Source organism: Camellia sinensis, chromosome 5 (genome assembly GCF_055761805.1).
Source record: "Camellia sinensis isolate YWXY chromosome 5, ASM5576180v1, whole genome shotgun sequence".
Taxonomy (NCBI): domain Eukaryota; kingdom Viridiplantae; phylum Streptophyta; class Magnoliopsida; order Ericales; family Theaceae; genus Camellia; species Camellia sinensis.
The window spans coordinates 185,551,172-185,577,754 of record NC_138965.1 but is presented as its reverse complement, the minus strand read 5'-3'; the positions used below and the strand labels follow the sequence as shown (position 1 = coordinate 185,577,754).

The 26,583-nt window shown below is 42.8% G+C and overlaps 2 protein-coding genes across 5 annotated transcripts; one reads left to right on the top strand and one right to left on the bottom strand.

Annotated features, from left to right (window-relative positions):
- Positions 1–886: 886 nt before the first annotated feature.
- LOC114297054 (SEC12-like protein 2) lies at positions 887–25,967 on the bottom strand. Of its 4 annotated transcripts, none has more exons than XM_028241405.2 (10): positions 25,558–25,967; positions 23,988–24,082; positions 22,986–23,136; positions 19,479–19,570; positions 19,255–19,354; positions 18,314–18,389; positions 18,067–18,187; positions 17,102–17,218; positions 16,925–16,992; positions 887–1,345 (listed from the first exon to the last, which is right to left on the bottom strand). In XM_028241405.2, exons 1-10 carry the CDS (start codon positions 25,840–25,842, stop codon positions 1,302–1,304), a joined length of 1,149 nt encoding a protein of 382 aa, XP_028097206.2. In that variant the 5' UTR covers positions 25,843–25,967; the 3' UTR covers positions 887–1,301. The 4 variants fall into 4 exon arrangements, with proteins under 4 accessions (XP_028097206.2, XP_028097205.2, XP_028097207.2 ...); XM_028241404.2 differs by having other exon boundaries at positions 887–1,407; positions 25,558–25,961; XM_028241406.2 differs by having other exon boundaries at positions 887–1,407; positions 17,102–17,176; positions 25,558–25,940.
- LOC145790384 (uncharacterized) lies at positions 6,069–7,588 on the top strand. The gene is made up of 3 exons (XM_082868116.1): positions 6,069–6,084; positions 6,225–6,889; positions 6,965–7,588. Exons 1-3 carry the CDS (start codon positions 6,069–6,071, stop codon positions 7,586–7,588), a joined length of 1,305 nt encoding a protein of 434 aa, XP_082724242.1.
- Positions 25,968–26,583: the final 616 nt, after the last annotated feature.

Here is a 26,583-nt window from a genome sequence, read left to right as displayed (position 1 = left end):
TGTTAGAATTTTTTATTTAACAAAATTAATTAAAAAAATAAAATTCATAATTGCTCTCTAATGCAATGATAAAATTACTTAAATTATTAATTGAAACATATTTTTAACATCATTAAAAACTATTAATTGATTTTATGATTTATTAATAAAACGGTTAATTTGTTACGAAATCAGAAATCTCAAGGGGTGGAATGTAATTTTTAAAATCACAGAAGGTGATTCATATTTTAATCAAATTTCTGAAGGCGTACTTGTAATTTATCCTTAAAAAATTGCGGTTTTAATTTAAACTAGTTAGTTTTACTATTTTCAAACTAGTCTCTCTAGTCAGGAAACTTAGTTGCAATAGTCCCTTTTGATTTGAAAATGTTCGATGACATAGAGATGGTCATCTTTGCAAAACTATACTTTGCACAGGTGTCTGGTTTGAATGGGCTAGAAGAGCAGCATGATGAGCAATTCAGTTGTGTTTCCATTTTACCTTTTTTTTTTAATCGGAAAACATAAAAAGCCTTTTTCCGATACATACTATTTTGAAATAGAGTTCCCTGGAAACAGCCCAATTTAAAATTTAAAAAAAAAAAAAAATTGAATTTTTTTAAAAATTGTTTTCGTACAAAAGAAAACTACATGAAAACATTGAGTCCTTTCCAAACTTTCCATTGTTTTGATTTCAAAACACAACAAAAGCATAGCCAACCAGTCCATAAGCTTTCTACAGCTTATCATCAAACACCAGACCAATCAGTCATTCGTTGTTGCATCTTGGTACGTGATGTTTGATTCTGAAGTTCAATCTTGGTTTTTTTTTTTTTTTTCTTTCTAGAAACAGAATGAAAGTAAAAACAAAATATCGAAACCACTGTAAGACAAACACACAATGTTCTAAACAAGCAACAATTTACATATAAATTGTATAACAAACGTGATTGAGACCCCCACGTTGCCCCACCCCCACCACCCCCACGCACACGTGGGGGTTGGTCATTGGAAAAATAAAAAAATAAAAAAAATAAAAATAAAAATAAAAATTCTTGGCCAATCACACCCCACTGGGGTCCTCGGGGTCACCCCCAGTGGGAGTCTGAAACATTTTTTATTGTATAATCAAGAACAGAGCCCTACAATTGAGGTGTACAGTCTGTACAAGTTCTAAAAAATCCAAAGACCAAAAAGAGAGGCACATTGCAAAGAACTTTGAATAACCAAAACAAAAGGCAATCCTGATCAGTTTTCCTCAAACAAGCCTCCAATTCATATATTTTAAAAATTATACCACGATGCCATTGGACAAACATCATTTAGGTAATATATACAGAATCCTCTATGGAAAAATACCTTCCGCCTTCACATAATACACAGCCATTGCAAGTAAAATGATTAATATAATGATCCACAAGTTCAATCCTGCCCAAAATATATATATATATATATATATATATATGTTTCTTAGTATTTTGATAAGCTTTGTAGAAAATTAATAACTTGATACCAAAAAAAAAGGAGGAAGAAAAGAGCTGCTATTTATAAACCTCCACCTAGCCGACCTGGCCTAGCCTTAGTTTGGGCTATAAGAGTATGCCTCCCATAGCCCAAAAGAATTTACGTCAATATTCATAATCAAACCAAACCAAACATAACATTAAGTCCCATCAAATAGGGTCGGCTGCATGAATCCTTTTTCTCAACTCGACTTTATCCAAAGTCATTTCGTTAGACAAATTAAGAAGATTCATATCTCTATTTACTACACTAGTCTATATCAATATAGGTCTACCCCTTCCTCCAACACTACCATCTGCTGTCACTGTATCGCATCTCTTCACTACTGCCTCTGTTGGTCTCCGTTATATATGACCAAACCATCTCAATCTATTCTCTCTTAACTTATCTTCTATCGATACTAATCTTACCCATTCTCGAATATACTCATTCCTAACTTTGTCTTTTCTAATCTTGCCACACATTCACCTTAGCATCCTCATCTCAGCAACACTCATCTTATCTATATGTTGTTTCTTAGTTACCCAACATTCTGTCCCGTAGAACATCGTTGGTCATATAGTCATTCTATAAAACTTCTCTTTTAGTCTAATGGATACTCGTTTATTACACAGTAATATAGAAACACTCCTCCACTTAAGCTACCTCGCCTTAATTATGTGGACCACATCTGCTCCAATCTCCCCAGTCATTGTGATAATCAATCCTAAATAACAAAAATGTTCATTCTTAAGTAGTTCTTGGTTTTCAATCTTCACTTCTCCTCTGCTTCCATTGTGTCCATATACTTTCTTTTAGTTCTGCTTATCCTAAATCTTTTAAATTCAAGTGTTTTTCTCCAAATCTCCAACTTAGTTTTAACTCATTCTCTAGTCTCATCCACTAACAAGATATCACCTGCAAAAAGTATATATCATGGCACATCATCCTGAATATTGCACGTCAACTCATCTATAACTAAAGCAAAAAGATAAAGACTTAAGGTTAATTCTTGGTGTAACCCTACAGTAGTTGAAAATTCACTCGTTTCTCCAGCAGGCGATCTAATAATGGTCACCGCACTTTTATACATATCCCTAATCACATCAATGTAACCTTTTATCACATCTTCTTCTCTAAAATCCACCAGATGATATTCCGAGGCACTCTATCATATGCTTCTCAAGATCAATAAAAATCATATAAATGTCTTTTTTTTTTTCTCTATACTTTTCTATTGCTCTCCTCAAAAGATATATCGCTTCTATTGTTGACTTACCAGGCATAAACTCAAATTGATTCTCTGACACTTCTGTTATATCTCGCAATCGACGTTTCATCACTCTCTCCCACACCTTCATTGTGTAACACATTAACTTGATTCCTCTATAGTTGTTGCAATTCTGGACATCTCCTTTATTCTTATATGTTGGCACTAAAATACTCTTCCTCCACTCTTCTGGTATTTTCCTAGTCAACAAAATCTTACTAAATAATCCAGTCAACCAAACAACCCCCTTCTTTTCCAAACATTTCCACGCTTCAATAGGTATATCATCGATCCTTATTCAATTTCATCTTCTTAAGTGCAAACTCCACTTCAAAGTCCCTAATCCTACGAAAGAACCTATAGTCCTGATTTTTCTTATTACTGCCTACTTCCTCCCCTTTTGACCTACATGTTCCTCATTTAACAACTTCTCAAAATAGTTCTTCCACTTCTCCTTAATTTCTTCATCCTTCACCAACACCTTAGAGTCCTAACCCTTGATGTAGTTAACCTGATTAAACTCTTTTGTTTTCTTCGCTTTTATTTTAGCAACTTTGTATATCATTTTCTCTCCCTCCTTATTATCTAATCTAGTGTATAGGTCATCATAGGCTTTCAACTTAGTCTCTCTTACTACTTTTTTGATCTCCTTATTGGCCAATCTGTAGCGCTTAAGGTTTTCCTCAATTCTATCATTCTGCCACTTTTTAAAACTCTCTTTTTTTGTCTTTATTACCGCTTGGACCTCTTCCCTCCACCACCAAGTTTTCCTAAAATTGGATCCCTTTTCTTTCGACTCTTTAAGAACTTCCCTTGAGATTCTCCTCATACAATTGGCCATTACGTCAGCACTCATATTGACGATAAAATCCATATATATACTAGATACATAGATTGTTCCAGTATGAAGACGAGAAAAGGCAAGTGATAAGCCACCTATTAGAAGATGTAGTACGATAGAGTTAGGAGTGTAGAGAGCAAACTCATAGAATTTAAGGCAAATTTTACCTTACACCCTCAAGGTTTGGCCTCTGTGCAAATCAAGTCATTTGAAAAAAACCATATAACTCCCATGTGGTTTGTAAACTAAAAACACATACTAACTTCTATTAACAAATATGTGAATTGTCTTTATACCCTATGTACGGGGAGCAAATATTCCGGCGTGCCCGTATTCCTTTCTTCCGAGCTCCGTCGATGTCCGATCACCTGCGAGCAAATAATGATGAGCTACCCGGCGGTGTGTGGCCGGAAAAACCCTCCGACGGACAAGTTAGCACACACCTTCAGACGGATAGAGAGAAGGGAGAGAGTATTTTAGTGTAAGAAATCCTTACAGATGTGTTCGTGTGTCCCGTATGGGGGGGCGCAGTCATGCTCACATACCTTCTGTGCCCCATATCCACTCCCTGTCATCTCCTGACACGTGGCTCTGTTATCCCATCTGTCAGCATAAACCATGCCGTTCATCACCTGCTCTCAACTGCCTGCCAGCATAGCTGGAGCTCGGCAGCCGAGCTGCCCTACCTCGGTCATACCATGCTTCATACCTTAAGCGCCTGGCCGGATAACCGAATGAAGGACCGGGCTAGGCGGCATCTCGGCAAAGCTTAACCCGGGCTCCTCCTTTGGTCGGGCTCTCCGCCGGTCAATCAACTACCTCGGCTGACCGCGCCTTTCCGAGCGCCGGCCTCTCGGTCTGTCTGGTCTCGACAATCCTCGGACCGAGCATCCCGGTCTGACCGGTCGCCTCCTGGCCGAGCACCTTCTGCACGGTCCGGGGCAACACACAGTCCAAACTCTGCCCGGCCCAAGTTCTGGTAGCCCAACTCCGGGTGAACAGTCGATCATTTCGGCCCAATGCTTTGCTGGGCCCTCAACTTGTTCGGTCCACACCTCGGCCCAGCACCGGAGCATAAATCACCCTCTCAATTGCCCCTTAATTCCGTCCGCGGAAGCGTGACTGGGATTATTCACCTCGTCCGAGATAACGCTTCTCCGGTCGTCAAGATGCCAAGCTTCGACCGAGCTAGTTGACGCAATTGTCCGCAGATTTGACCGGTTATATTCCTCGGCTGACCTATTCTCGTTGAAAGTAGCTCGGTTGGCTCTTCGTCTTTTCAACCCGTCGCTTCAGTCCTGCCAAAGCCATAAATGGCGACACGTGGCGGTCTGCCATTGGTCATCGGGCAGCCAACCCGCCGTTTTTGCCAGAATTTGAATTTGGGCGGCCTTTCACTCTTATATACACACGGCCTTCCTACGCCATTCCTCCTTACTGCCTTTCTACCATCTGACGATCCAGAGCTCAAGCCCTCTCCTCTATCTTCGACTGTCATTTCTCATTCTTGGAAGAACAGCCCCCATCCTCCAAAGGTAAGGTTTTCGATCCCCCTAGTTGCTATTTTCTTTCATTTTACGCACATTAGGGTACAAAAACATAGCTATTAGGGCATAGGTCGTAGAATCCGCATCAAACCTTCCACTGTTCTTGGTGTTCTTCGTCTGCCTGAAGAACACTGAAGAACTGGGGTGAACCGGGCTCTGGGCCTTCTTTTGATCCAAAAAACCAAACAAACCGGGCAAACAACATGTTTGTTTCAACCAAGGCGAAAACCGAGATAACAGAAGGACTCGGCCGTTCAACCGGGCTAACATCTGGTCCGCTTGGGCGACCGGGCTCCTTAGATAGAATAGACAACCGAGGTGGTTTGGCACACTTGATGGCCGAGCTAAATCCAGCACCTTCGCGCGACCGCGCTAACACTGCCATCCTTTTCCTGCAGAGTCCAAGGGGACCACCGTCATTCCTGAGGCTCTCAGGACTGAGCTGCAGCCAATTACCACCGTGCCCAACCCATCAACCGGGCTATAGTAAGTCGGCCGCGAATGGGGAAATTCCGCTTCCTAGTGGACACTCCGGCCGCGCTAGCCGCTTTCAGAGAGGATTACGGCGTCCCGGCCGACGTCCATCTCGAGCTGGCCGAAGAAGAAACCACGCCTTGGGGTAGGGAGGAATGCCCCTTCACCGTGCTGTCCATTGTCGAAGGGGGCCTTCGTTTCCCTCTTAACCCGCTGATTACCGAGTTCTTACGCCGAACCGGGCTAGCGCCAACCCAAGTGTCCACCAACACTTACAGGATAATAAATGGCGTGCATGAGTTAAATAACTGGTTAGGCATAAGCCTAGGTTTAGCCGAGATCCTACGCCAATACACACTTGGCCACACCGGCGACGGTCTCGCCTATTACTTGAAGATTCGACCGGGCCGAGAAAAAATCGTAACCGGCACACCAGACAAGGATCTTCATGACGATGATTTCTTCTGGGTGTCTGGTAACTATGAAACAGCCGAGACACCGGGCTGGATGATTAGCAAAAGTTTTGGGAGCACATGTAAGCTGCGCAAATAATCTCGGTTTACATACTTATGTTTTTCGCAGTCTAATCATTCTCTTGTTTCTTTTGCAGCCATCCAAGCCTTGCAAGCCAACTACAACTTCCCCAACGTAGAGGCGATCAGGACCGCGCTTCGCTACCGGGATCGTGACTGTAACCAACTACTCGGCTACAGTCCTACATATAGATATTCCGCTCCCCGCCGGAGTAAAGTAACCGACTTCCTCAGAGCTCCTTCGCCACCGCCAGATCCAACCCTTCCCGACGTCCCGTTAATCCGGTTAACAGACGAGCAAGAAATGGCCAAGAGAAGTCGAATCAAGAACCTGCTCACCGCCACATCTGCCGAGGTGCCGAGTGTGGTAACCCGGTCGCCAACCGCCGGTCAATCCAGTGGCGCCGTGGTTGCCCTAGCCACTCCATCCGCCGGGCAATCCAGCCGAGAACCTTTCGCGCGGCGGGCCGGGAAAAGAGCTCGGGCAGATCCGTCCGCCGAGCTAGTCATCGAGCTCGCCACCGAGCATCCCACGGACGCCCCCGCCCCAGTGCCAGCCTGGCGCCCACATCTGAAGCACCGGGGTCAGGACATCCCGGCGACGGCTTCGATCAAGGCTGACAAAGAGCATCTGCTCGCCTTTGATCTGTCCAAAGCATTCCTACTACCGAGCGACGTGGTTGGCAGCGACCACGTCCCTGACACTCGGTTAGTCAAGTCATCAGTAAAGTCCATGGCCAGGGTAAGCCAATGCAGCTCTGAAAATTTTCCTAAGTGTTTGCCCGGTTCCGTTTCTTATCAACTTTGTTTTTTGCAGGCCATTCAAAAACAGCATCTGGTTTTGGAGCGCATCCACCGGCTTAGGCAAAAGGCAAATGACACAGCCAGCCAGGTTGAGAGCCTTCAAGCCGAGCTGGGCCGGGCTAAGGCTTCCCTCCAGATAGCCAATGCTGACAACAACAGACTGCTCGGTCAGCTGGAGGCGGCCGAGAAAAAACAAAGTGAGCTCCAGATTGAGGTGGACGCTTTTAAGAAGACAAAGAGGAGAGCTTGCCGGGCTGCCAACAATGCCGGGTTTAACGAAGCCGAGAAAAACTACAAGAAGCAAGTCTTTGCAACACAAGACATCTTTTTCAAGGCTGGCTGGAAGTCCGCCTGCGAGCACCTCGGCCAGGGCTCCGACACCGATGTATTTACTAATCCTCCTCCCGCCAAGCTACCGGTCTACCTCGTGCCTTACGCAAATGATGTATTCAGTGCGCTTCAAGCGGAGGCCGAGGAGGGGCTTGAAGAAGGAAGCGATGAGACAGATTCGGAGGCTGAGGACGCCGAAGTGGAAGTGCAGCCCGGCCAAGTTGAGCCCGGTGCCCAAGAAGCGAGCCCAACCGTCAACCTGGAGGCTGCCGAGGATGAATTCACCAATCTATCCCCCTTGGTTTAGTTTTCTTTTCTTTGTATTTTTGCTTTCAATAATTTTGATGTAACCGGGCTCTGTCCCCACCTCTTGTAATGAATTGCTTTATCAATGAAAAATTTTGAATTTTCGCCAAGTGTTTGTCCGGTAGTAATCCATTCCATCTTCAGCAAACTATCTCGGTATAACTTATCATTGGAACACTTTGTCGACCGGAGTCCATAACACGGTCGAAGCAATTTGAGCATAACAAAACAAATTCATGCACCGAAATACCCACCTCGGTTGTAGCTAAGTTTGGACAAGATACCATGTTGGACAAGACGCCAACTCTTCCAACCGGAGTACTTTATCACGGTTGGGAATCCCAAGTTGGACAGAACACCAACTCTTCCAACCGGAGTACACCATCTCGGTTGGGAATCCTAAGTTGGACAAAACACCAACTCTTCCAACCGGAGCACACCATCTCGGTTGGGAATCCTAAGTTGGACAAAACACCAACTCTTCCAGCCGGAGTACACCATCTCGGTTGGGAATCCTAAGTTGGACAAAACACCAACTCTTCCAGCCGGAGTACACCATCTCGGTTCTCAACATTAAAACAAGAATCCATGTGCTAAAGCAAAATTACTTCTATAATTTTGACAAAAAGAATTACATTCTGCTTTGCAAGCCAAAAAATTTCCTTACAAAAAGGGGAAAGTAAAGCTTAAAAATAATACAATTTCAAGTTGGCTGCATTCCATGGCCGGGGTATAGCTCTTCCCTCTAGATCCTCCAAATGGTAAGCCCCCTTGCCGGCCAGACCAGTGATCTTGTAGGGTCCTTCCCAATTTGCCCCTAGTTTGCCTTCTCCTGGCACCAGGGTGTTGCCCATAATCTTCCTCAAAACCCAATCCCCAACTTTGAACGGTCTGGGGTGCACTGTCTTGTTATACTTCTTGGAGAGCTCTTGTTGGTAGGCGGCCACATGGATGAGGGCTTTCTCCCGGCGTTCTTCCGCTAAGTCCAGCTCCAAGGCAATAGCCTCGGCATTTAGCTCGGGCTCAAAACTCTCGGTTCTGAGGGTGGGCATTTCAACTTCCAAGGGTATGACCGCCTCCATGCCGTAAGCCAAAGCAAATGGAGTTTCCCCGGTTGAACGTCGCGGGGTTGTTCGGTATGCCCAAAGTACACTGGGCAATTCCTCAGCCCACTTTCCCTTGGCCTTTTCCAGCCGTTTCTTCAACCCATCCAGTATAGTCTTGTTTGATGCTTCGGCTTGACCATTGGACTGCGGGTAGGCCGGGGTAGAGTTGTAGAATTCTATCTTCAGATCTTCACAAAATCCTCTGAATAGGCGACCGTCAAACTGGGTGCCGTTGTCAGAGATCAAAATCTTGGGGACGCCAAACCGTGTGACAACGTTCTGCCAGACAAATCGCTTCACGTCTTTCTCTTTGATGGTTGCCAAGGGCTCAGCTTCAACCCACTTTGTGAAGTAATCTGTGGCCGCGATGAAGAATTTCCGGTTGCCCGGTGCTGTTGGCAATGGTCCCACTATATCTAGCCCCCACATGGCGAAAGGCCAAGGACTGGTGAGGGGAAGAAGTTCCCTGGCAGGCTGATGGATCTGATGGGCGAATTTCTGGCATTTCTCGCACCTGCGGACATATTTTTGTGCGTCGGCCTGCATGCACGGCCACCAGTACCCCTGCGAAATAGCTCGGTAGGCCAAGGACCTGCCCCCGATGTGGCTGCCACAAATGCCTTCATGAATTTCGGACAAGAAGGCCTCCACACTGTTCGGGTGCACGCACTTGAGATACGGACCGGTGAAGGACTTCTTATACAACGCGCCTGATGGAGAGAGCCAAAACCGCTCTGACTTCACCCAGATTTTGTGTGCTTCTTTCTTGTCCGCTGGAAGAGTCCGGTCTCGGAGGAACGAGATCAAGGGGTCCATCCATGAAGTACCTAGCTCGGCGCAGAGTACATCCGTCTGCCCGGCGTTTTCAATGCTTGGCCGCGGAAGAAAGTCAATCAACAGGGGGTTTGGAGATGTGCTATCTATCATGGAAGCGAGGCCGGCGAGTTCATCAGCCCGGCTGTTTTCTTCCCGACCAATCTGCTGGACTCTGATTGCCTCAAACTGCTTGATATGGTCCCTGGCCAGAGCTTGGTACTTCGCCATTCTGTCGTCCTTTGCTTCATAAATCCCTGAAACTTGGTTAACCACAAGCTGGGAATCACTATATACCAGAAGCTCGGCAGCCTTCATTTGGATTGCGCTCTTGAGCCCAGCAAGAAGCGCCTCGTACTCAGCCTCGTTGTTAGACGCCGGGAAGCCGAGTGTGATAGAATGCTCAATGGTTAGGCCGTCCGGGGATATAAGAACGATACCAAGGCCGGCACCATGACGGTTGGACGCTCCATCAACAAAAAGCTTCCACATGTCCCCCACGAAAAGCTTCCAGCAGTCAGATGGGTCCTGAGAGTTGCGAAGGGCAATGGGATCACAACTGCTCGGCTGTGCGGTGTCAAGTTTGGTGTTGACCGGTTCAAAGTCAGTCCCCCCTGGTGATTCGACACCGGACTCAGCAAGTTGGTCCGTAATGCCCAAGTCCGTAGGCGAAACACCAGGTTGCGGTGTGAAGCCGGCCGCAGGTTCTGAGCTGCCTGGAACCATTCCTTCCCCCCTTGAGGATTCGGCACCGGACTCAGCAAGTTGGTTCAGAATGCCCAAGTCCGTAGGCGAATCATCAAGTTCTGAACTGTGTGGAACCATTCCTTCCCCCCTTGAGGATTCGGCACCGGACTCAGCAAGTTGGTTCAGAATGCCCAAGTCCGTAGGCGAATCACCAAGTTCTGAACGGTGAGGAACCATTCCTTCCCCCCTTGACGATGCGGTACCGGACAGAGTGGATGGGTTGGTGATACACAACTCTGTCATCGCAGCACCGGGAGGTATTACCGTGCAAACTGAGGGAACGGCGATGGTGCGCGCTAACTCCGCGGCGCGACCTTCGGCAGCTGGTTGTGCCTCGGTTGGCATTGTCTGCGTCTCATCATCTGCCTCGGCAATGTCGACCGGGCATACCGGATGAGTGCCAGGTGAGAACTCGGCAACAAAATCGGCCAAGGTTTGGGCTTTGATCGCGGTGCGTGGCTGGAACTTCACATCGAACTGTCCCAACTCGACCGCCCATTTTAAAATTCGGCCTGAAAAGTCTGCGCGCTCAAACAAGGCCTTGAGGGGGAACTCGGTCAGTACGACGATGGTATGGGCGTGAAAATAATGTGCCAATTTCCTCGAAGCCATCATCAGTGCCAACGCAAGCTTTTCCAGCGGCAAGTACCTCGTCTCAGCCGGCAGCAAGGTCTTGCTTACGTAAAAAATTGAGAGGTGCTTGATTCCTTCAGCCCGGACTAACACCGCACTTACTGCGTGCTGGGAGACGGCAAGGTAAAGGTAGAGTTCCTCACCGGGCTCTGGTGTAACCAACAGCGGCGGAGAAGACAAATAATCTTTGAGCTCGGCCAGAGCTCGGTCACACTCGTCATCCCATGAGAACTTTGACTTCAATGCCTGAAAGAAAGGGCGGCAGCGATCTGATGACCAGCTTATAAATCGATTAAGCGCGGCGGCCATCCCGGCCAGATGCTGCACGTCCTTAGCCGAGCTAGGCTGCTTCAACTCTTGCACGGCTCTAATCTGAGTAGGGTCTGCTTCGATGCCTCGGTTCGTGACTAAGAATCCCAAAAATTTCCCGGATCCCACACCAAAGGCACACTTCGAGGCGTTCAAGCGCAGCTTGTACTTCTTCAGAATGGTGAACATCTCGGTTAAGTCGGACAAATGGCTTGCCTCATGTCGGCTCTTTACCACCATATCGTCGATGTAAGCCTCCATTGTCCGACCGAGCAAAGGAGCAAACATTTTGGTCACCATCCTCTGAAAGGTTGCCCCGGCGTTTTTCAAACCAAAGGGCATAACTCGATAGCAGAAGAGTCCCCTTGGAGTCGTGAAAGAGGTGATCTCTTGGTCAGGCCCATGCATGGCAATCTGGTGGTAGCCGCGGTACGCATCCAAGAAACTGAGCCGATTGTGTCCAGCCGTCAAATCCACTAGCTGGTCAATGCGCGGCAAAGGGAAGCTGTCTTTTGGACAAGCTCGGTTGACTGTCTTGTAGTCAACACAAACTCGCCACTTTCCATTCTTCTTAGGCACCACTACCGTGTTGGAAATCCACCGAGGGTAGTGCACTTCCTGTATTGCTCGTGCTTCAAGCAAGTTTTTTACCTCCTCTGCCACTACCTTGGCGTGATGCAGCGCCGACCTCCTTGCTCGCTGGATGACTGGCTTGGCGCCAGGGAAGACATTGAGGTGATGGCAGATAAAACTTGGGTCAAGGCCGGGCATGTCGTAGGGCGACCATGCAAAGACTTCGATATTCGCCATCAAAAACTCAATCATCTCGGTTCTCTCCATGGCCGAGAGACTTGAACTGAGCAAGAAGAATCTGTCCGGCTGCTCGGCATCAATCCGCACCTCAACCAATTCTTCAACTGCCTTGTCTTCTGCTTTGGTGCCAACATCATCCAAGACACTCTGGTCCTCCGGTCCCTCGATCATTTGAACGAATCCTTTGGCAGCCCGGCTCCCGTTGACCGCCACGAAGCACTGCTTGGACATGACCTGATCACCACAAATCTCCTCGATTGCCCCCATAGCCGAGGGGAATCTCATCACCTGGTGGTAGGTCGATGCTACGGCTTGCATGGCGTGAAGCCATCCTCTTCCAAGGATAAGGTTGTATGTTGAAGGCACTTGTAGCACCCAAAACTCCACTTGCTTGACCACGGATCCCGCTTTGACCGGCAGGATAATCTTTCCCAATGGCCACTCCGGCTGCGAGTTAAATCCAACCAGTGGCGAAGTGGCCGGAGCCAAGTCTGTCTCACGGAGTTTGAGCTGTTTGAACGCATCATAATACATGATCTCGACCGAGCTTCCCTGATCGATCAAGATCCGTCTAACATCAAATTCTTTGACGCGTAATGTTACGACAAGAGCATCGTTGTGCGGCGTCTGGATACGCTCTAAATCCCTTGAGGTGAAACTGATCACGTCTTTCTCCTCTGTCTTCCCCCTTTTGATGGCAGGCTGCACTGACAAAACCTCCCTCATATGCTCTGCCTTCTTAATCATGCCCCGGAGTTCGCAAACACGCTCTGGTTCCACGATTCCGTGGATGACATTAATTACTCCCTGAGGTGGTGCATCTCGGTCGCCCTGTCCCCTGGGATCGACCGGAGCCTGATTCGGTTTCACTCCGCCATCAATGTAAAGGTCCAGATGCCCGGCCGCAACCAGTTCTTCCAAGTGTTGTCGCAGAGGCAAACAATCCTCAGTCCGGTGGCCCCTCTCTCGGTGAAACGTACAACGATACCGCGGATTGTACCCCTTTTGTCCATCGCCCAACTTAGAAGGAAACCGGACATACTCCTCGTCTCGGATTTCGCTAAGTATGCGATAGATTGGAATCTTGAAGACCGTGGTTATGCCAGTCCTTGCCTTCATTCTCCTGTTTGCGTCCTCAACGTCATCACGGGGGTAGTCATCCCGGTCATTCCGACGTCCTCTACCCCGGTTTTTACGATTTGAACCTCGGTCTGATTCCTCTGCTCGGTCATTTGAGCGGCTGGACTCTTGCCCAACTGCGTGCACTTTGCCTGCTGTCTTCTTGTCTGTTCCGACCGGAGTGGCCTTCACGGTGGAAGCTGACGCATCATCCTCCACTCGGATGTGCTCATTGATGCGCTGCATGAGCTGGCCCATGGAGGTCGGTTGGTGCATGGTAAGCGAGTCCCGCAGTCTATGTCCGACCGGGAGACCTCGCTTATATTGCGTGATGGCAAGGTTGACCGGGCAATCCAGGATCTCGTTGAAGGTCTCCCAATACCTTGAATTGTATGCCTTCAGTGTGTCGCACGGTTCCATCTTGACACTCAGCAAGTGATCAACTTCCTTTGGTGTTTTTGTGTTGGTTTTGAAGCGCGTAACAAACGCTTCGGCCAACTGATGCCACCGTTGTATGCTCCCTTCCGGCAACCTCTCAAACCACTTTAAGCCCAGCTCACCTAAACTGGACGGGAAGATTAGGCACATAAGTCCGTCATTCCGCCTATGTCCGGCCATGACCTGACGGAAGTGGCTCACATGCATGTAAGGATCGGTTTTGCCGTCGTAGAGCGTGAACTTAGGCTGGTGGAAGCCTGCCGGAAGCGGCATTGTTTCTATTTCCAGGGAAAAAGGGGTGGCACTCAGCCTGGCCAGGTCTGTATCTTCAAATGCTGGCACTGTTTGGCGGGGTGGAGGCATTCCGACCTCCTCGCTGGCATGAACCCCATAGGAGAGCCGCTGGAAAGCTGGTATTCTCTGAGCTTCGCGCCGGCGAGCCCGCTCCCTTAATACTGCCCGTAAGTCCTCTGACTGAGCTGAATAAGAATACCTCGACGTCGTCGCCGGACGTGAGGGTTTGTAGGTGCTGTCCTGCGCGCTGGACTTTTCTGCACGCACGTCGGAATCACCAACCTGGTAACTTCTGGTGATAGATATGGACTGAGTATGTCGTTGGCTCTGTCCGCCTGAACGGCGGGATAGGGTGCGCTCACTGTGGTCACCCACCCCAGCTACACCCTTCCCTTTGACATGCCGTTTAAGATCCTCCATCTCCGCCGCCATCCGCCTGATGACAGCGTCTTGGTCCCTTAACTTGCTTTCCAGTCGCCTGGCGTGTGAGTCTCTCCGCCGGTGACCGTCTGGACTCCGTGAATGCCCATGACTCCTTCCGCGCTTATCCCGCGCGTCTCCTGACTGTCCCCCAGTGGGCGTCCCCAACTCAGCCATTGGATGGACGGCAGGTGGTCCCTCTCTCCTTCGGGTATACTCCGGGGTGGCTCCATCGATGGCGGACAACGGGAACTCGTCGTTGTTTGCCATGGACGGCGATCAGATGAACCTGGAAGACAAGGTTTTGTCTGTCGGTTTTCCCACAGACGGCGCCAATTGTACGGGGAGCAAATATTCCGGCGTGCCCGTATTCCTTTCTTCCGAGCTCCGTCGATGTCCGATCACCTGCGAGCAAATAATGATGAGCTACCCGGCGGTGTGTGGCCGGAAAAACCCTCCGACGGACAAGTTAGCACACACCTTCAGACGGATAGAGAGAAGGGAGAGAGTATTTTAGTGTAAGAAATCCTTACAGATGTGTTCGTGTGTCCCGTATGGGGGGGCGCAGTCATGCTCACATACCTTCTGTGCCCCATATCCACTCCCTGTCATCTCCTGACACGTGGCTCTGCTATCCCATCTGTCAGCATAAACCATGCCGTTCATCACCTGCTCTCAACTGCCTGCCAGCATAGCTGGAGCTCGGCAGCCGAGCTGCCCTACCTCGGTCATACCATGCTTCATACCTTAAGCGCCTGGCCGGATAACCGAATGAAGGACCGGGCTAGGCGGCATCTCGGCAAAGCTTAACCCGGGCTCCTCCTTTGGTCGGGCTCCCCGCCGGTCAATCAACTACCTCGGCTGACCGCGCCTTTCCGAGCGCCGGCCTCTCGGTCTGTCTGGTCTCGACAATCCTCGGACCGAGCATCCCGGTCTGACCGGTCGCCTCCTGGCCGAGCACCTTCTGCACGGTCCGGGGCAGCACACAGTCCAAACTCTGCCCGGCCCAAGTTCTGGTAGCCCAACTCCGGGTGAACAGTCGATCATTTCGGCCCAATGCTTTGCTGGGCCCTCAACTTGTTCGGTCCACACCTCGGCCCAGCACCGGAGCATAAATCACCCTCTCACCCTATATTAAATCTATATTTTTTTATCAGCATCTTCTGTATGAAATCTATACACATACCTAAACATATTCTCTCTTCCTCCCATGGTTGCCGCCTCTACCCCGCTAAGACCCTCTCTTCTCTGCCACAAATAAATTCTCTATTTATCATGCCTAATCACACTACTATATAAGCACAAAAAGCCTCTCTTCACCAATAATAAACTATTTTCCCGTCTCTCTCTCTACCACTTTGCCTGACAAAGTCATGAGCTATGAAGCACAAGTATTCCAGAAATGGTACCGTACGAGTACCGGATGCGGGTACGCGTACCGGTACGGCAGTACGGATACCGAGTACACCAAATACATGCAGGGTACGTCAAATACATTTGGGTACATCGTGGGTATGGCCTGGGTATGACACTGGTATGGCGAGGTGATTTTTTTTTTTTTTTTTGCAGCTGCATGAATTTATTGCAGCCTTTGTTATTCTTCTTTCAATTTTGAAAATATCGAGTAATTTATTTCTAACTCCCTTTACCCATGACTCATGGTTTTGCTCTCTTTTACATCCTATTTTAGACAATCAAAAAGAAAAAGAAAAAATTATATAACTTTTTAGACAAGTTGTTCTCTTTTTAGCTTTGCTATTGAAACTTTGATTTGTAAGTTAGATTTTTAGCTATAAATTTTTTTAAAAAAAATTTAAAAAAAAAATTGACGTACCCCCAGCCGTACCCGTACCCGTACCCTACTGTTTTAAGAATTTGCCGTATTGGTATACCCATATCGTACGCGTACCCATATCTGCACCCGCACCCGTGCTTCATAGGTCATGAGAGAAGAAGAAAGCACAAGCTTCTGCAACAGATGTGGCAGACCTGTGCAGATCCTTTGGCCAGTGATACAGTCAACTAGTGAAAGGGTAGAGGGCTAGGTTCTACATACATATTAGTGTGCTGGAAAGACTAGAGTAACTTAAAATCATTTTCACTTTCGTTCTGTTATATATAATTGTGTATATACATATAGCATCACTATAATTGTCTATATATGTTGTAGTTCATGAATCTTGGTAATTTCACATGGGCACGGGATCATCTAGGAAGGAAAGGGAGGAAAGAGAGCAGAGAAAAACAATAGATAGTGGGAGAAAAGAATTGACATTTTTTTTAAATTTGAAAACATACAAGGGATTTTTTCATCTTAAAAATGTACTCACTCTCCTCCACAGAGGCGCGTGCCTCTCACAGCACATTATCTTAGATAAAAAAGCTGACGGTGTGTTTTAGTCCATAAACCACATACGGTTATGTGGTTATTTCCAAATGATAAGTTCATGATCCGCACATGGGCCAAAACACAATGAGTAAAGTGAAATTTACTCTAGAATTGATTAAGGGACTTCAAAATACAAGACCATTTGATGGAGAAGAAGGATTCATGTAGCCGATCCCATTTGATGGGACTTAAGGCTTGGCTTGGTTTGGTTTGGTTATTTAAACCTTCAACAAAATGTAGTCTACATGGAACATACCATTTTTCTTGTCGTCCTTGATTAGAGTCACCCTTGCACTTGAATCCAGGGATGCAGAGACCAAAGCCCTGTATTTAAAGCCACATGCTTCACCATCAACAACATTTCTTAGAGAGTGCAGCCACACACTGAAGTTTTGATTCATAAAAAAATATAAAATGGACTAAGTATTAATACCTCGAATCTTGGGAGATCATCAATGCAGTTACAAGGCCAAGGTGTGCTTTTCGAACCATGTTCTGTACATGCATACTGGAGGAATTTATAATTAAAACATCACCTTGAATTGTTCCTCTGCATGTTGATCGATCAAAAACAGAAAATAAATCCAAAGCATTGGTGAAAATACATGATAAAAATTGGTGACAATTGTAAGTCATGATAAATAAGTGCCTCAAATTTCTCTTTAGTCTTTTTCTCTTAGGGTTAATAAAACATGTAATTTTATAGTTTAAAGGTGGTCAAATTATGGCATTTGGTGGGTTTACAGATGGGTAGGACTTTGGGACTGTAATTAAACAAACAAATGGGTAGGGCTTTGATTAATCATGGTAGGCATGGAAACTGGGTCGAGGAGTAGGATTTCAATGGTTAAGCTAAAAACAAATCTGGTTTTCTTGCTTTTCTTATGAATTGCATCACTGATGATTAGAAGTACCTGATCAGAGTACTTCTCTCTTTTTTTAATTCATCAAATTTTGACCAATTCCTCTTGCCTTCAAGAAAAATAGTGAAGGGTTGAACTGCCATGCAAAAGAATCCCTTGAATATCTTACCTTGACATTCCCAAACATGGAGAAGATGGAGATTCTTATGCAAGTACTCCAATTATTGACTATTGTCCTTTCCATGCTTTTAGTTATTATAAAAATAAATAAAAATGAATTTAAGTAAGGTCAGTCCCCGATTCTTAGTCTCCTCAGTATCTTAAGGCTGTGTTTCGATTATAGATTTGGGTAAGGATTTAGAAAAGGGAAATATTAATGAAATATAAGCTAAATTTTTTCTTCATTCCCCTCTCCTTTCCCTTTTCCTTTCCCTTTCCAAATCCCTATTCAAATTCATGATCCAAGCACAGCCTAAAAAAACAATGGAAATCCATGTCTTAAGAACCTAAAACAAATTAACTGGAGAATTCTTACATTGCAAGGAGCTTTCCATCAGCTGAAACATTAAAAGCAGAAATTGGGTCTCGAATTATGTGCTTTGAGCTCACCCTCTTCCATAAAGAAGTGTCCCATTTCACAATACTTCCACCTTGACCTATATAGGCAGAACGTGGTTCACGATTTTTTGTTCATAAAATGGTATTAAAGAAAGCAACTTTCTTCAGAAAAAAAAAAAAAGAAAAAAAGAAAAGGAAGAATGCATTCAATCCTAAAAAATCACCTCGCATGGCAGTAATATAGAGAACTGGATTCTTATCATTACTTCGAGAGAACCTACAAAAGCCAAACATCTCATCCTGGACAAGAGAAACATATTTAGATACACAACCATGAGAAAGAAAGAGTGGCAGTTCTCAGAAAGAGCAACTTCATATCTGTAAAATAAAAGAAACAACTTTCTTTAAACGATCCTGCCATCCTACCACTCCACCAAAAGTTTGTATAAAATTTAGTTCATTAACATCGGCAGACACGGGGGTACCAACATTTGGAAAATCTTGCTAAATATACTACTGTGTTTATTTTTGGTCCATTACTTGTAAATAGCTGGGGCCCCCATGTTTCAATTTTTCTTCTTCTTTGAAGTCCATTTGTTTAAAGCCTTCATCTAAGGTCATGCTACAATACACTTGGTGTAAAATATATGTATATTATATGCCAGTTATGGTTCAAATTGGTGTTGATTACAAGTTATTGCAGTGGTAGAGCCAGCAAAATGTTAAATTAAAACTGGTTATAGTGGCTTTGGTTCCTACTCATTGTAATAATTTTACTTACGATTAAAGTTGTCTTCGGTTATGGCTTAGTGTTGGTTATGATCCAATGTGGCTATGTGAAAAAATACTTACATTTTATCTTTTATTATTATTTTTTATTTTGTACAATGTGTGAAATGTAATTTGTATTTCTGTTTTTATATTTTTGTTTCGTAAATGTCTATTTAATATTAACTTAAAATTTTATTTGCAAATTCAATGTGAGTGTTAAGTTTTTATTTTTATATGAGTGAATATTTTAGTACACCATACATACGATACTTAGTAAGAATGTAATAAGATAAATTTTGTGGTCAATTTTTAATTGTATATAGTTTTGGCCCCTCAGTGAGATTTCTAAGTTCACCACTGTTCCTAAATCCATTGAGTACGAAGTATTGCTCACATTTTCCTTTGACAAAGAAGCCACAGGCGTCGATGATGTTACATCCCAAACCCTACCAGGGCCACTGCTTCCTACCGACACGAGAAATTTCCCATCAGGGCTGCATGACATGGCCAAACCCAACTATCAGCAAAAGAGCATTACAAATGAAGAAGAAAAAAAAATAAATTTAACCTTTGGTATCAAGAGTCAAAATTTCATTTAGCGAAGCTATTACTGTGAACCTGAAATCCAAATCCTTCACAGAGGCATGAACATTTACTTCATCAAGAATGATTTCCATGCTAGGCCACTTGAAAACCCTCAACTTTCCATCCTGTACTGCACCAAAAATAGGATCATCATGTAACTTAATAATCTGCACAAAGATGCCATTTTGCTTCTAAATTTCAACTTTTCCATCTGAAAAAGGACAGGTTAAGCACAAAATTGTAGATTCCATGTCGTGAGAAATGACAATACAGCAACCAAAAAGTCAGCATCTTCAATCCAGAGCTGGGTCTACCTTTTATCAGAAGGATCATATATGGCATTGTGTGATGATCACGTGTAGATTCTAAGATCTAAATGTGGTTGGGAATATGATCAACCATCAGTAAACGATGTCTGTGTTTGCGTGTATAAAACTGCTTATTGAGCTAGTTCATTTTTAACAAAGAAAATAGAATAAAAGAGTATGAACTGAAAGGTCCAATTTGCATATCTATTTAGTCCATTCAGATGCATCTTTCGTCCAAATATCTTTTCAAAAGCTAAGGAGGTGACGAGAAAAAAAAAAAAAACCTTGATGAGATTCTGAGATAGTCAAGCATTGTGTGGTTTTCTTTGGTTTAATTGAATGTATAAGAATCTTCAATTCAGCAAAAAAATTCACCAGAAAAAAGAAAGGAAAAAAAAAAAAGAATTGGTTATATAACGAAAACATTATTAAAATTCAATGCACATAGTTTGAAAGTTGAAGAGGCCAATTTGAGGGTGGCAGCAGGGATATGCTTATTCTTGCGAGGAATGTGTCTCTGTTGAGCACACAGAGGCAGCTAGTGTTGGGGCAAAATTGTGGTGCAAGCAAAGGAAATGTTATGTAGTCAAGTTGACACGGGAGTCGCAAGAAGATAATGTTAATTGATTTATTTAGGTTGTGTAGAAGCCCAAAAATAGTTACAAACACATCTCTCTCTCTCTCTCTCTCTCTCTATTCTTCTTCTCTATTCCTCTCTTCTACATGCCTTTGTTTATACTTCTTTTTCTGATTCTTGCTTTATAAATTCATGTCCTCTAGTCAGTATTATTGAAAGCCGCATCAAGCTGATGCAAAAGAATACAAAGAAAGAGCCCCATGACGGGGAAACAACACCCCCTAGCCAATAAAGTCATCCAAAAAATCCAAAAAACCAAACACATCCAGATCATCTCCTCTAGTCTTCTATTATTTCTCCATCATAGTTCTTTCCCCTCCACTGTTCACAACTATCTATATTATCTTCTTTCTTCTGCTTTTAATGTCCTTCTCATCAATATATAGAAAGAATGTATTAGCAAGTTTTGTTTACCACCAAGTGTTCAATGGAAGCCTCATGAATGGTGCTACATCAAAAGCTTATCCTTTAAAGGTACAAAGGTTTACAAGTAGGAGGTTGTCCAAACAATAGATGTCTCTACTCTACTAGTGTGCGTTTCTGTGCATGTGTTAGTTAGATGACAACAGTTCTTTTAAAATTTACAAAATAATATGAAAGAAAGTAGTGATTGTATAAACAATTTGGAGTAGAACCAGTGAAGAAGATGCAAAAACTAGGGTTCTAAACATGGTTATCAGAATCCCGATCCGGATCTTACGATCCTACGATCTTACGATCCATTTGAGTACAATCGATCCGGATCGTATAAAAAACTCCTTATAGGTAGGATCTTTCGATCCTAGTAGTGGGATCTTATAGGATCGTGGAATCCCGATCCGAATCCGTTCCTATCCGATTTAATTTACAAGCCTTGTTTTGTATTGTATGACATATTTTGTTGTAAATTTTATGTTTGTTGTCTAAATACTAATTTATGCTGTCAAAATAAATAATAAAAATTAAGTAGTATTGAATCAAATAGACTAAGAAAAACAAACTAAGAAACAAACATTCAAATATTGCGGTAATTTAAGAAAATTAAATAGTCGGAAAAACAAACTTAGTTTTAGCGGAGTCTAAGAAGGGTAAGATGATTGCAACTTTATCCCAATTTCTGGAGAAATTATTTTTGTGACTCGAATCCGCTCCACCAGGGATGCAAACGACAAATCTTATCATTCGACTAAGCTACTCTTTTGAGTTCTTAATCTATTTTCATATCCAATTTTGTTAAATATTTTTTCTTCACTTTTTATGCATTATTGTACATTGTAAAGTATTTTGTTATAGAATTCTTCTTCTTCTTCTTCACCTTCTTTTTTGCTAAAATACAAAACTTTTACCATCGAGTTTTCTATTGCATAATATTATATGTACATTTTACATGAAATATTATATTTTTCACAATATGTTTACTTCTTTTTAATAGAATATAGGTTCATTTTGTGTATACTTTATAAGAAATATTTATTTAAATTAAATTATTATGTAATTTGTCTTTTTCGGTAGGATCTTACGATCCTCGATCCGATTCTACGATCCGATCCTATAAATACCTCCAACGATCCAACGTAGGATCCCGATTTTAACAACCTTGGTTCTAAAGAATTCTCAAATCAATTTTCATTCATAAAAATTGTAAATGTTTTTCCATACATAGAACTAACAAATAAAAAATTTTAAAAACTATAAATAATTAAAAATATAAACAAAATCCTAATAAAACTAAACCTTCTAAAATTACAAATCTTTCAATTGACACCTCTTGGGCCTAACGAATGTCTTCATTCTTCCCCTTCCTTGATCCCCATCACTACTTAAATTTAATTTTGCAAGGAATGCTTCTTCATTTTTTTCCCTAACACTGTAAACTGTCTTTTAATCAAGTAATTCCTTATATAACTTGATCTAATCTCAAGTCAAATTAGATTCTCACACCAGCATTAAAATTTAATTGAAATGATATATATCTTATAAGGTCCCCAATATGCAGTGCAGGATCTGGAATTCCTATTCTGGAACAGAAGCATCATATATATGTGTGTGTGTGCGCGTGTGTGTGTATAGGGTGTCTGGATCAAAGCCCGACTAATTTCTAGAGGTGCACATACCCTTAGCAAGGAGTTTCTCGCAAGTGCACCTTGATTAATTCAAGGGTTTTCCCTAGTCCGATGGCTCCAAGGAATTGTTAGCACCCAAGAGGTTTCGATTCCTAAACCTTGGAGGGAGCACAACCCCAAGACCTAAGGCCTTGCCACCAGGCCAACCCCCTGGGGTTAGCATCCCAATGTACAATTTGTGTCTAGCCCTAACAATAAACCACAGAAAAATTTTATAACAAGCATGGAATTCCAATTTAAGAAAATAAGACAACTTTAAAACACCAAATTAATAGTAAGAGTTTTCTTCTCGTGCTACAAGAGTTTTTCCTTTCCATCCAGCATGTGCTTCAAATACTAAAATATATAGGATGCCCATCTTTCTTCCATTAAAACCAAGCACGAGAACAAGAATATAATGTAGAATTGCTTTGTCATGTCCAAGACGTCCCATTCTCTACCATGCAGCAAGCACATTAAGAAATAGCAGAAGAATGTGAAAAAAGATCTCTACCTCGCCTCCAAGAGCAAGTACAGAACCTTCATTATTAAAAGTCAATGCTAACTGCTGCCCAATATCTTCCAGTTTGTCAAGGACTATGTCAGATGATTTTAGACCCAGTTTCTGAACATCAGTGCCCTTGACTGGATCCCATTCAAACCACCTGCATAAAAACAAAAGGCCACAAGAACAAAAGAAAATAAAAAAAGAAGGCACCAAAATAACATCATATCCCAAAACAAAGGTTTCAACTTTCAGAAATCAAAATGGATATTCATCATCAAAATATTGTCTGAATTGCATATTGAATCAACTTACAATTATTTATTGAATTTTCTTTATCACATATAACCCATCTCTAATTAGAATCAAACAACAATTCGAAGCAAATATTCTCCTTTGAAATGGATACTTGAACTCATTTGGAAATATCTAGTAATAAATTTTGAAACTACGAAACTTAGGAATCTAGAAATTTGTTCTATTAATTTTTGAGTAAAAATACTGGGGAAGCCTAATGATAGATGTGTCTAGTACATATCCCATTGCCATCTCCACACCATATCATGTCCAACAGAACTACTCTTACTCACAAAATTCTCCATGTAACTAATGCATATATTAGCCATACCATATTAGGCAGTAAATATGCAATACGCATAATTTTTCCAGCGAGCTTTACATTAACTACATCAAAGATGAATCCCTTGGCATCCTCAAGAAATAATGACTAATTTACATTGGCCATTTAATGCAGTTTTTGGATCACATACAAACTCCAGACTAAGTTTCCTGAGCAAAACTACGGAAATTTAAGACAAAAACATGGGATCATCACTATGCATTTTTTGAAATCCCCAAGAAAGTAAATCAAACCCATAGTTCGCTCTCAAGTATAAATTTAGCAGTGTTGACTTATCTGACATCATCAAGCTATAAATAAATTTGCAGTGCTTTTGTAAAATTAAGTTCCTTCTCACACACAAAAAAAAGAAAAAAAGAAAAGAGAAGCACCTGCAACTTTTTGGCAATGAACAAATAATGCCATCTCCTCCAGGGTGGATAGCCATTCGGTAAGGCAAATCAGCACCAGTTCTAAGTTTTGACACCTAAAATGAAAGATAACCAAAGGAATAAATTTTGTCGTAATAAAAGGCCGAAATTGTAAACCATGGGCAGAATGCAACTAAGGCTCACATCACAGAATAGCATGCTGTCTTAACACAGATTCAACTGTGAGTAATAAGATTTGTAAGAGACAATAATGAAAGACAATAATTTGTTTAACTATAACAGTAGCTAGATGAGTTGCAACTTGCAAGACAACCAGGACAATAAACAGAGAGTCAGTAGTACTGCTCACGTCATCAAAAATGCAATGAACCAATCCATGACAGAGAGGCTACATGTAAGTGGCTTAAGTAAGACTATTTTGGCACATTAGGCCGGGCTTTCTTGAAACACCGTTTGTCTGTGTGGGGAAAAAAAGATAACGATTAAAGTGGAGAGAAAACAGAGAATAAAGCAATCCCAACAGGCCACATAAAAAAAATTTAATTAAAATAAATAAAGTCAAGAGGTGATTTGGAGAGAAACATAAAGTCTTAGTTGAAAGTACAATTACATAAAAGAGGAATTGTTGAACCCATCCTTTCATTTTCTTTACAGCTTCTTCACAATCATTCTTCTCTTAACTAAAGAACCAAATGGTGTTTAAAGTACGTTCCCTAAGTAATCAATGATCTCTTTGGTTTTTATTTCTTGAAGCAAAAGTCAAAATGCATATGAGGATACCTACATATGTATTTCTACTATAAAATTGCAATCTACTATCAATAAGACAAGCAAAAATGGAGAGCAACCTTCTCTACAGCTACCACATCAATGGTTCCAGTGGCGAGGGTAGTTGCTGTGAGTCAGTGACTGGGATTTTTTTCTGCTGTCTTTGCTTTTTTAAGTATTCTTTTAAAGAATACTCATAAAAACAAACTCAATTACATAAGACAACATTTTAGCTCAGTCCAAAGTGTTTTTAAAAGTGCTCTCTCAACTTCTTTGCGCAAAAAACAAAAGCAAATAATAATGCTCTAAATCCAACCTAATTTTTCCTCATCTAGTCCAATAGTACCACCATGCTAAGGTGTCAATTAGTGCTACTCTCTTTGCTTTTCACTTCTCTCTCTCTCTCTCTTTCTCTCTCTCTCTCTCTCTCTCTCCACTTTTTTTCTATTCAAACAAAAAAATTTGAACTTGATAACATGACATTTTATTATTAAATTTTGTAAGATTTATCACTGAATTTTTGATTTTTTATTTGAAAAGATACACTAGATTGATTCTCCCAAGCCATGCAAATAAAATTTGGTTTAAAAATCAATGTGGGCTTAAACATAAACAAATGCAGTAAAGCTAGGCACTAGTTTGAATCAAAATTCCAGCAATAAGAGATAATTTACGTATCACAGATAGAATTCCCATAGTCGTCCAACAAATCCATGTGTATAATTTATGCATGAATGTATTCAATGAATAGATAGATATATGTGATTTAAAGAGAGAGAATTGAGAGTAAATTGGGACTCACAGGCTGATCGGAGAGGGAATTGGAGGCGAAATCAAAGCTGGCGAGGAGGAGAGCGTTGGGGATGCCGCTGCGACCTTCGCCGCCGCCGCCGGAGAAAACGAGGTAGTTCTCGGGCGGTGGCGATGCGTCGGCGGAAGGTACATCGTCACCGTGGCGACGGTGGGCTTCTCCATCGGGTGTTGGAATGGGTGGGTCAGATCCGATTGCGCTGGGTGGGACCCAGGAAACACCATAGAAAGGAACTCCGTATTTCTTGCAATTCGGACAGTCAGCGTCCCTTGCCATCTCTATCTGTTACCTTAGCTTAGCGCGCGTTTCTTCGATCTCAATGTAAAGTAAAGAGTGGTGCTTCAGCTTCTTAGAGGGCTCTCTCGCAACTTAGGCCTCCGACGTAACCAAACCCACCATCAAATTTAAATTTTATTATTTTTTTTTTATTTTTAATAATTTCAATAAATTTGTATTAAATTAAAAATATTTCAAATATTTCATCAAATTAAGAACTTAGACTAACTTTCACTAGTTTACTATGCATGAATATTGGAGGTGGGACCCATCGGACGACCGACCGTACGTCTAGCCAATTGTCCCTCCAATCATTCGGTTAACTGCATAATTCTCAAAACCCAACCATGATTTGAACTGCAAACTAACTTGCAAAGTTGTTTACTTTTTGTGTCACTAAAGACAAAATTTTTCCACACCTTGATGCATGAATAGCATAGGTAAATGCATTGCATATAAATTTAAATTTGTACCAAAATAAACCGTTTATTTAGCAGGGTGCAACTCCAATAAGATTACATTTGACTTTATAGAGAATTTGATAAAGTTATCGTTACTATGGTCTATAAAATAAGACTCTATCAGTTTTTTAATTTCACAATATCATTACAATTTCTCTTTTCTTTGTCATTGTTAACTTCAATCTTTATTTCTTCTTTTTTTCATTTGTCTTCTCATTGTGTGATCTTTAGTCTATATTATTTCTTTAATTTTTCACTTTTTCTTTAATTTTTTTCTTGT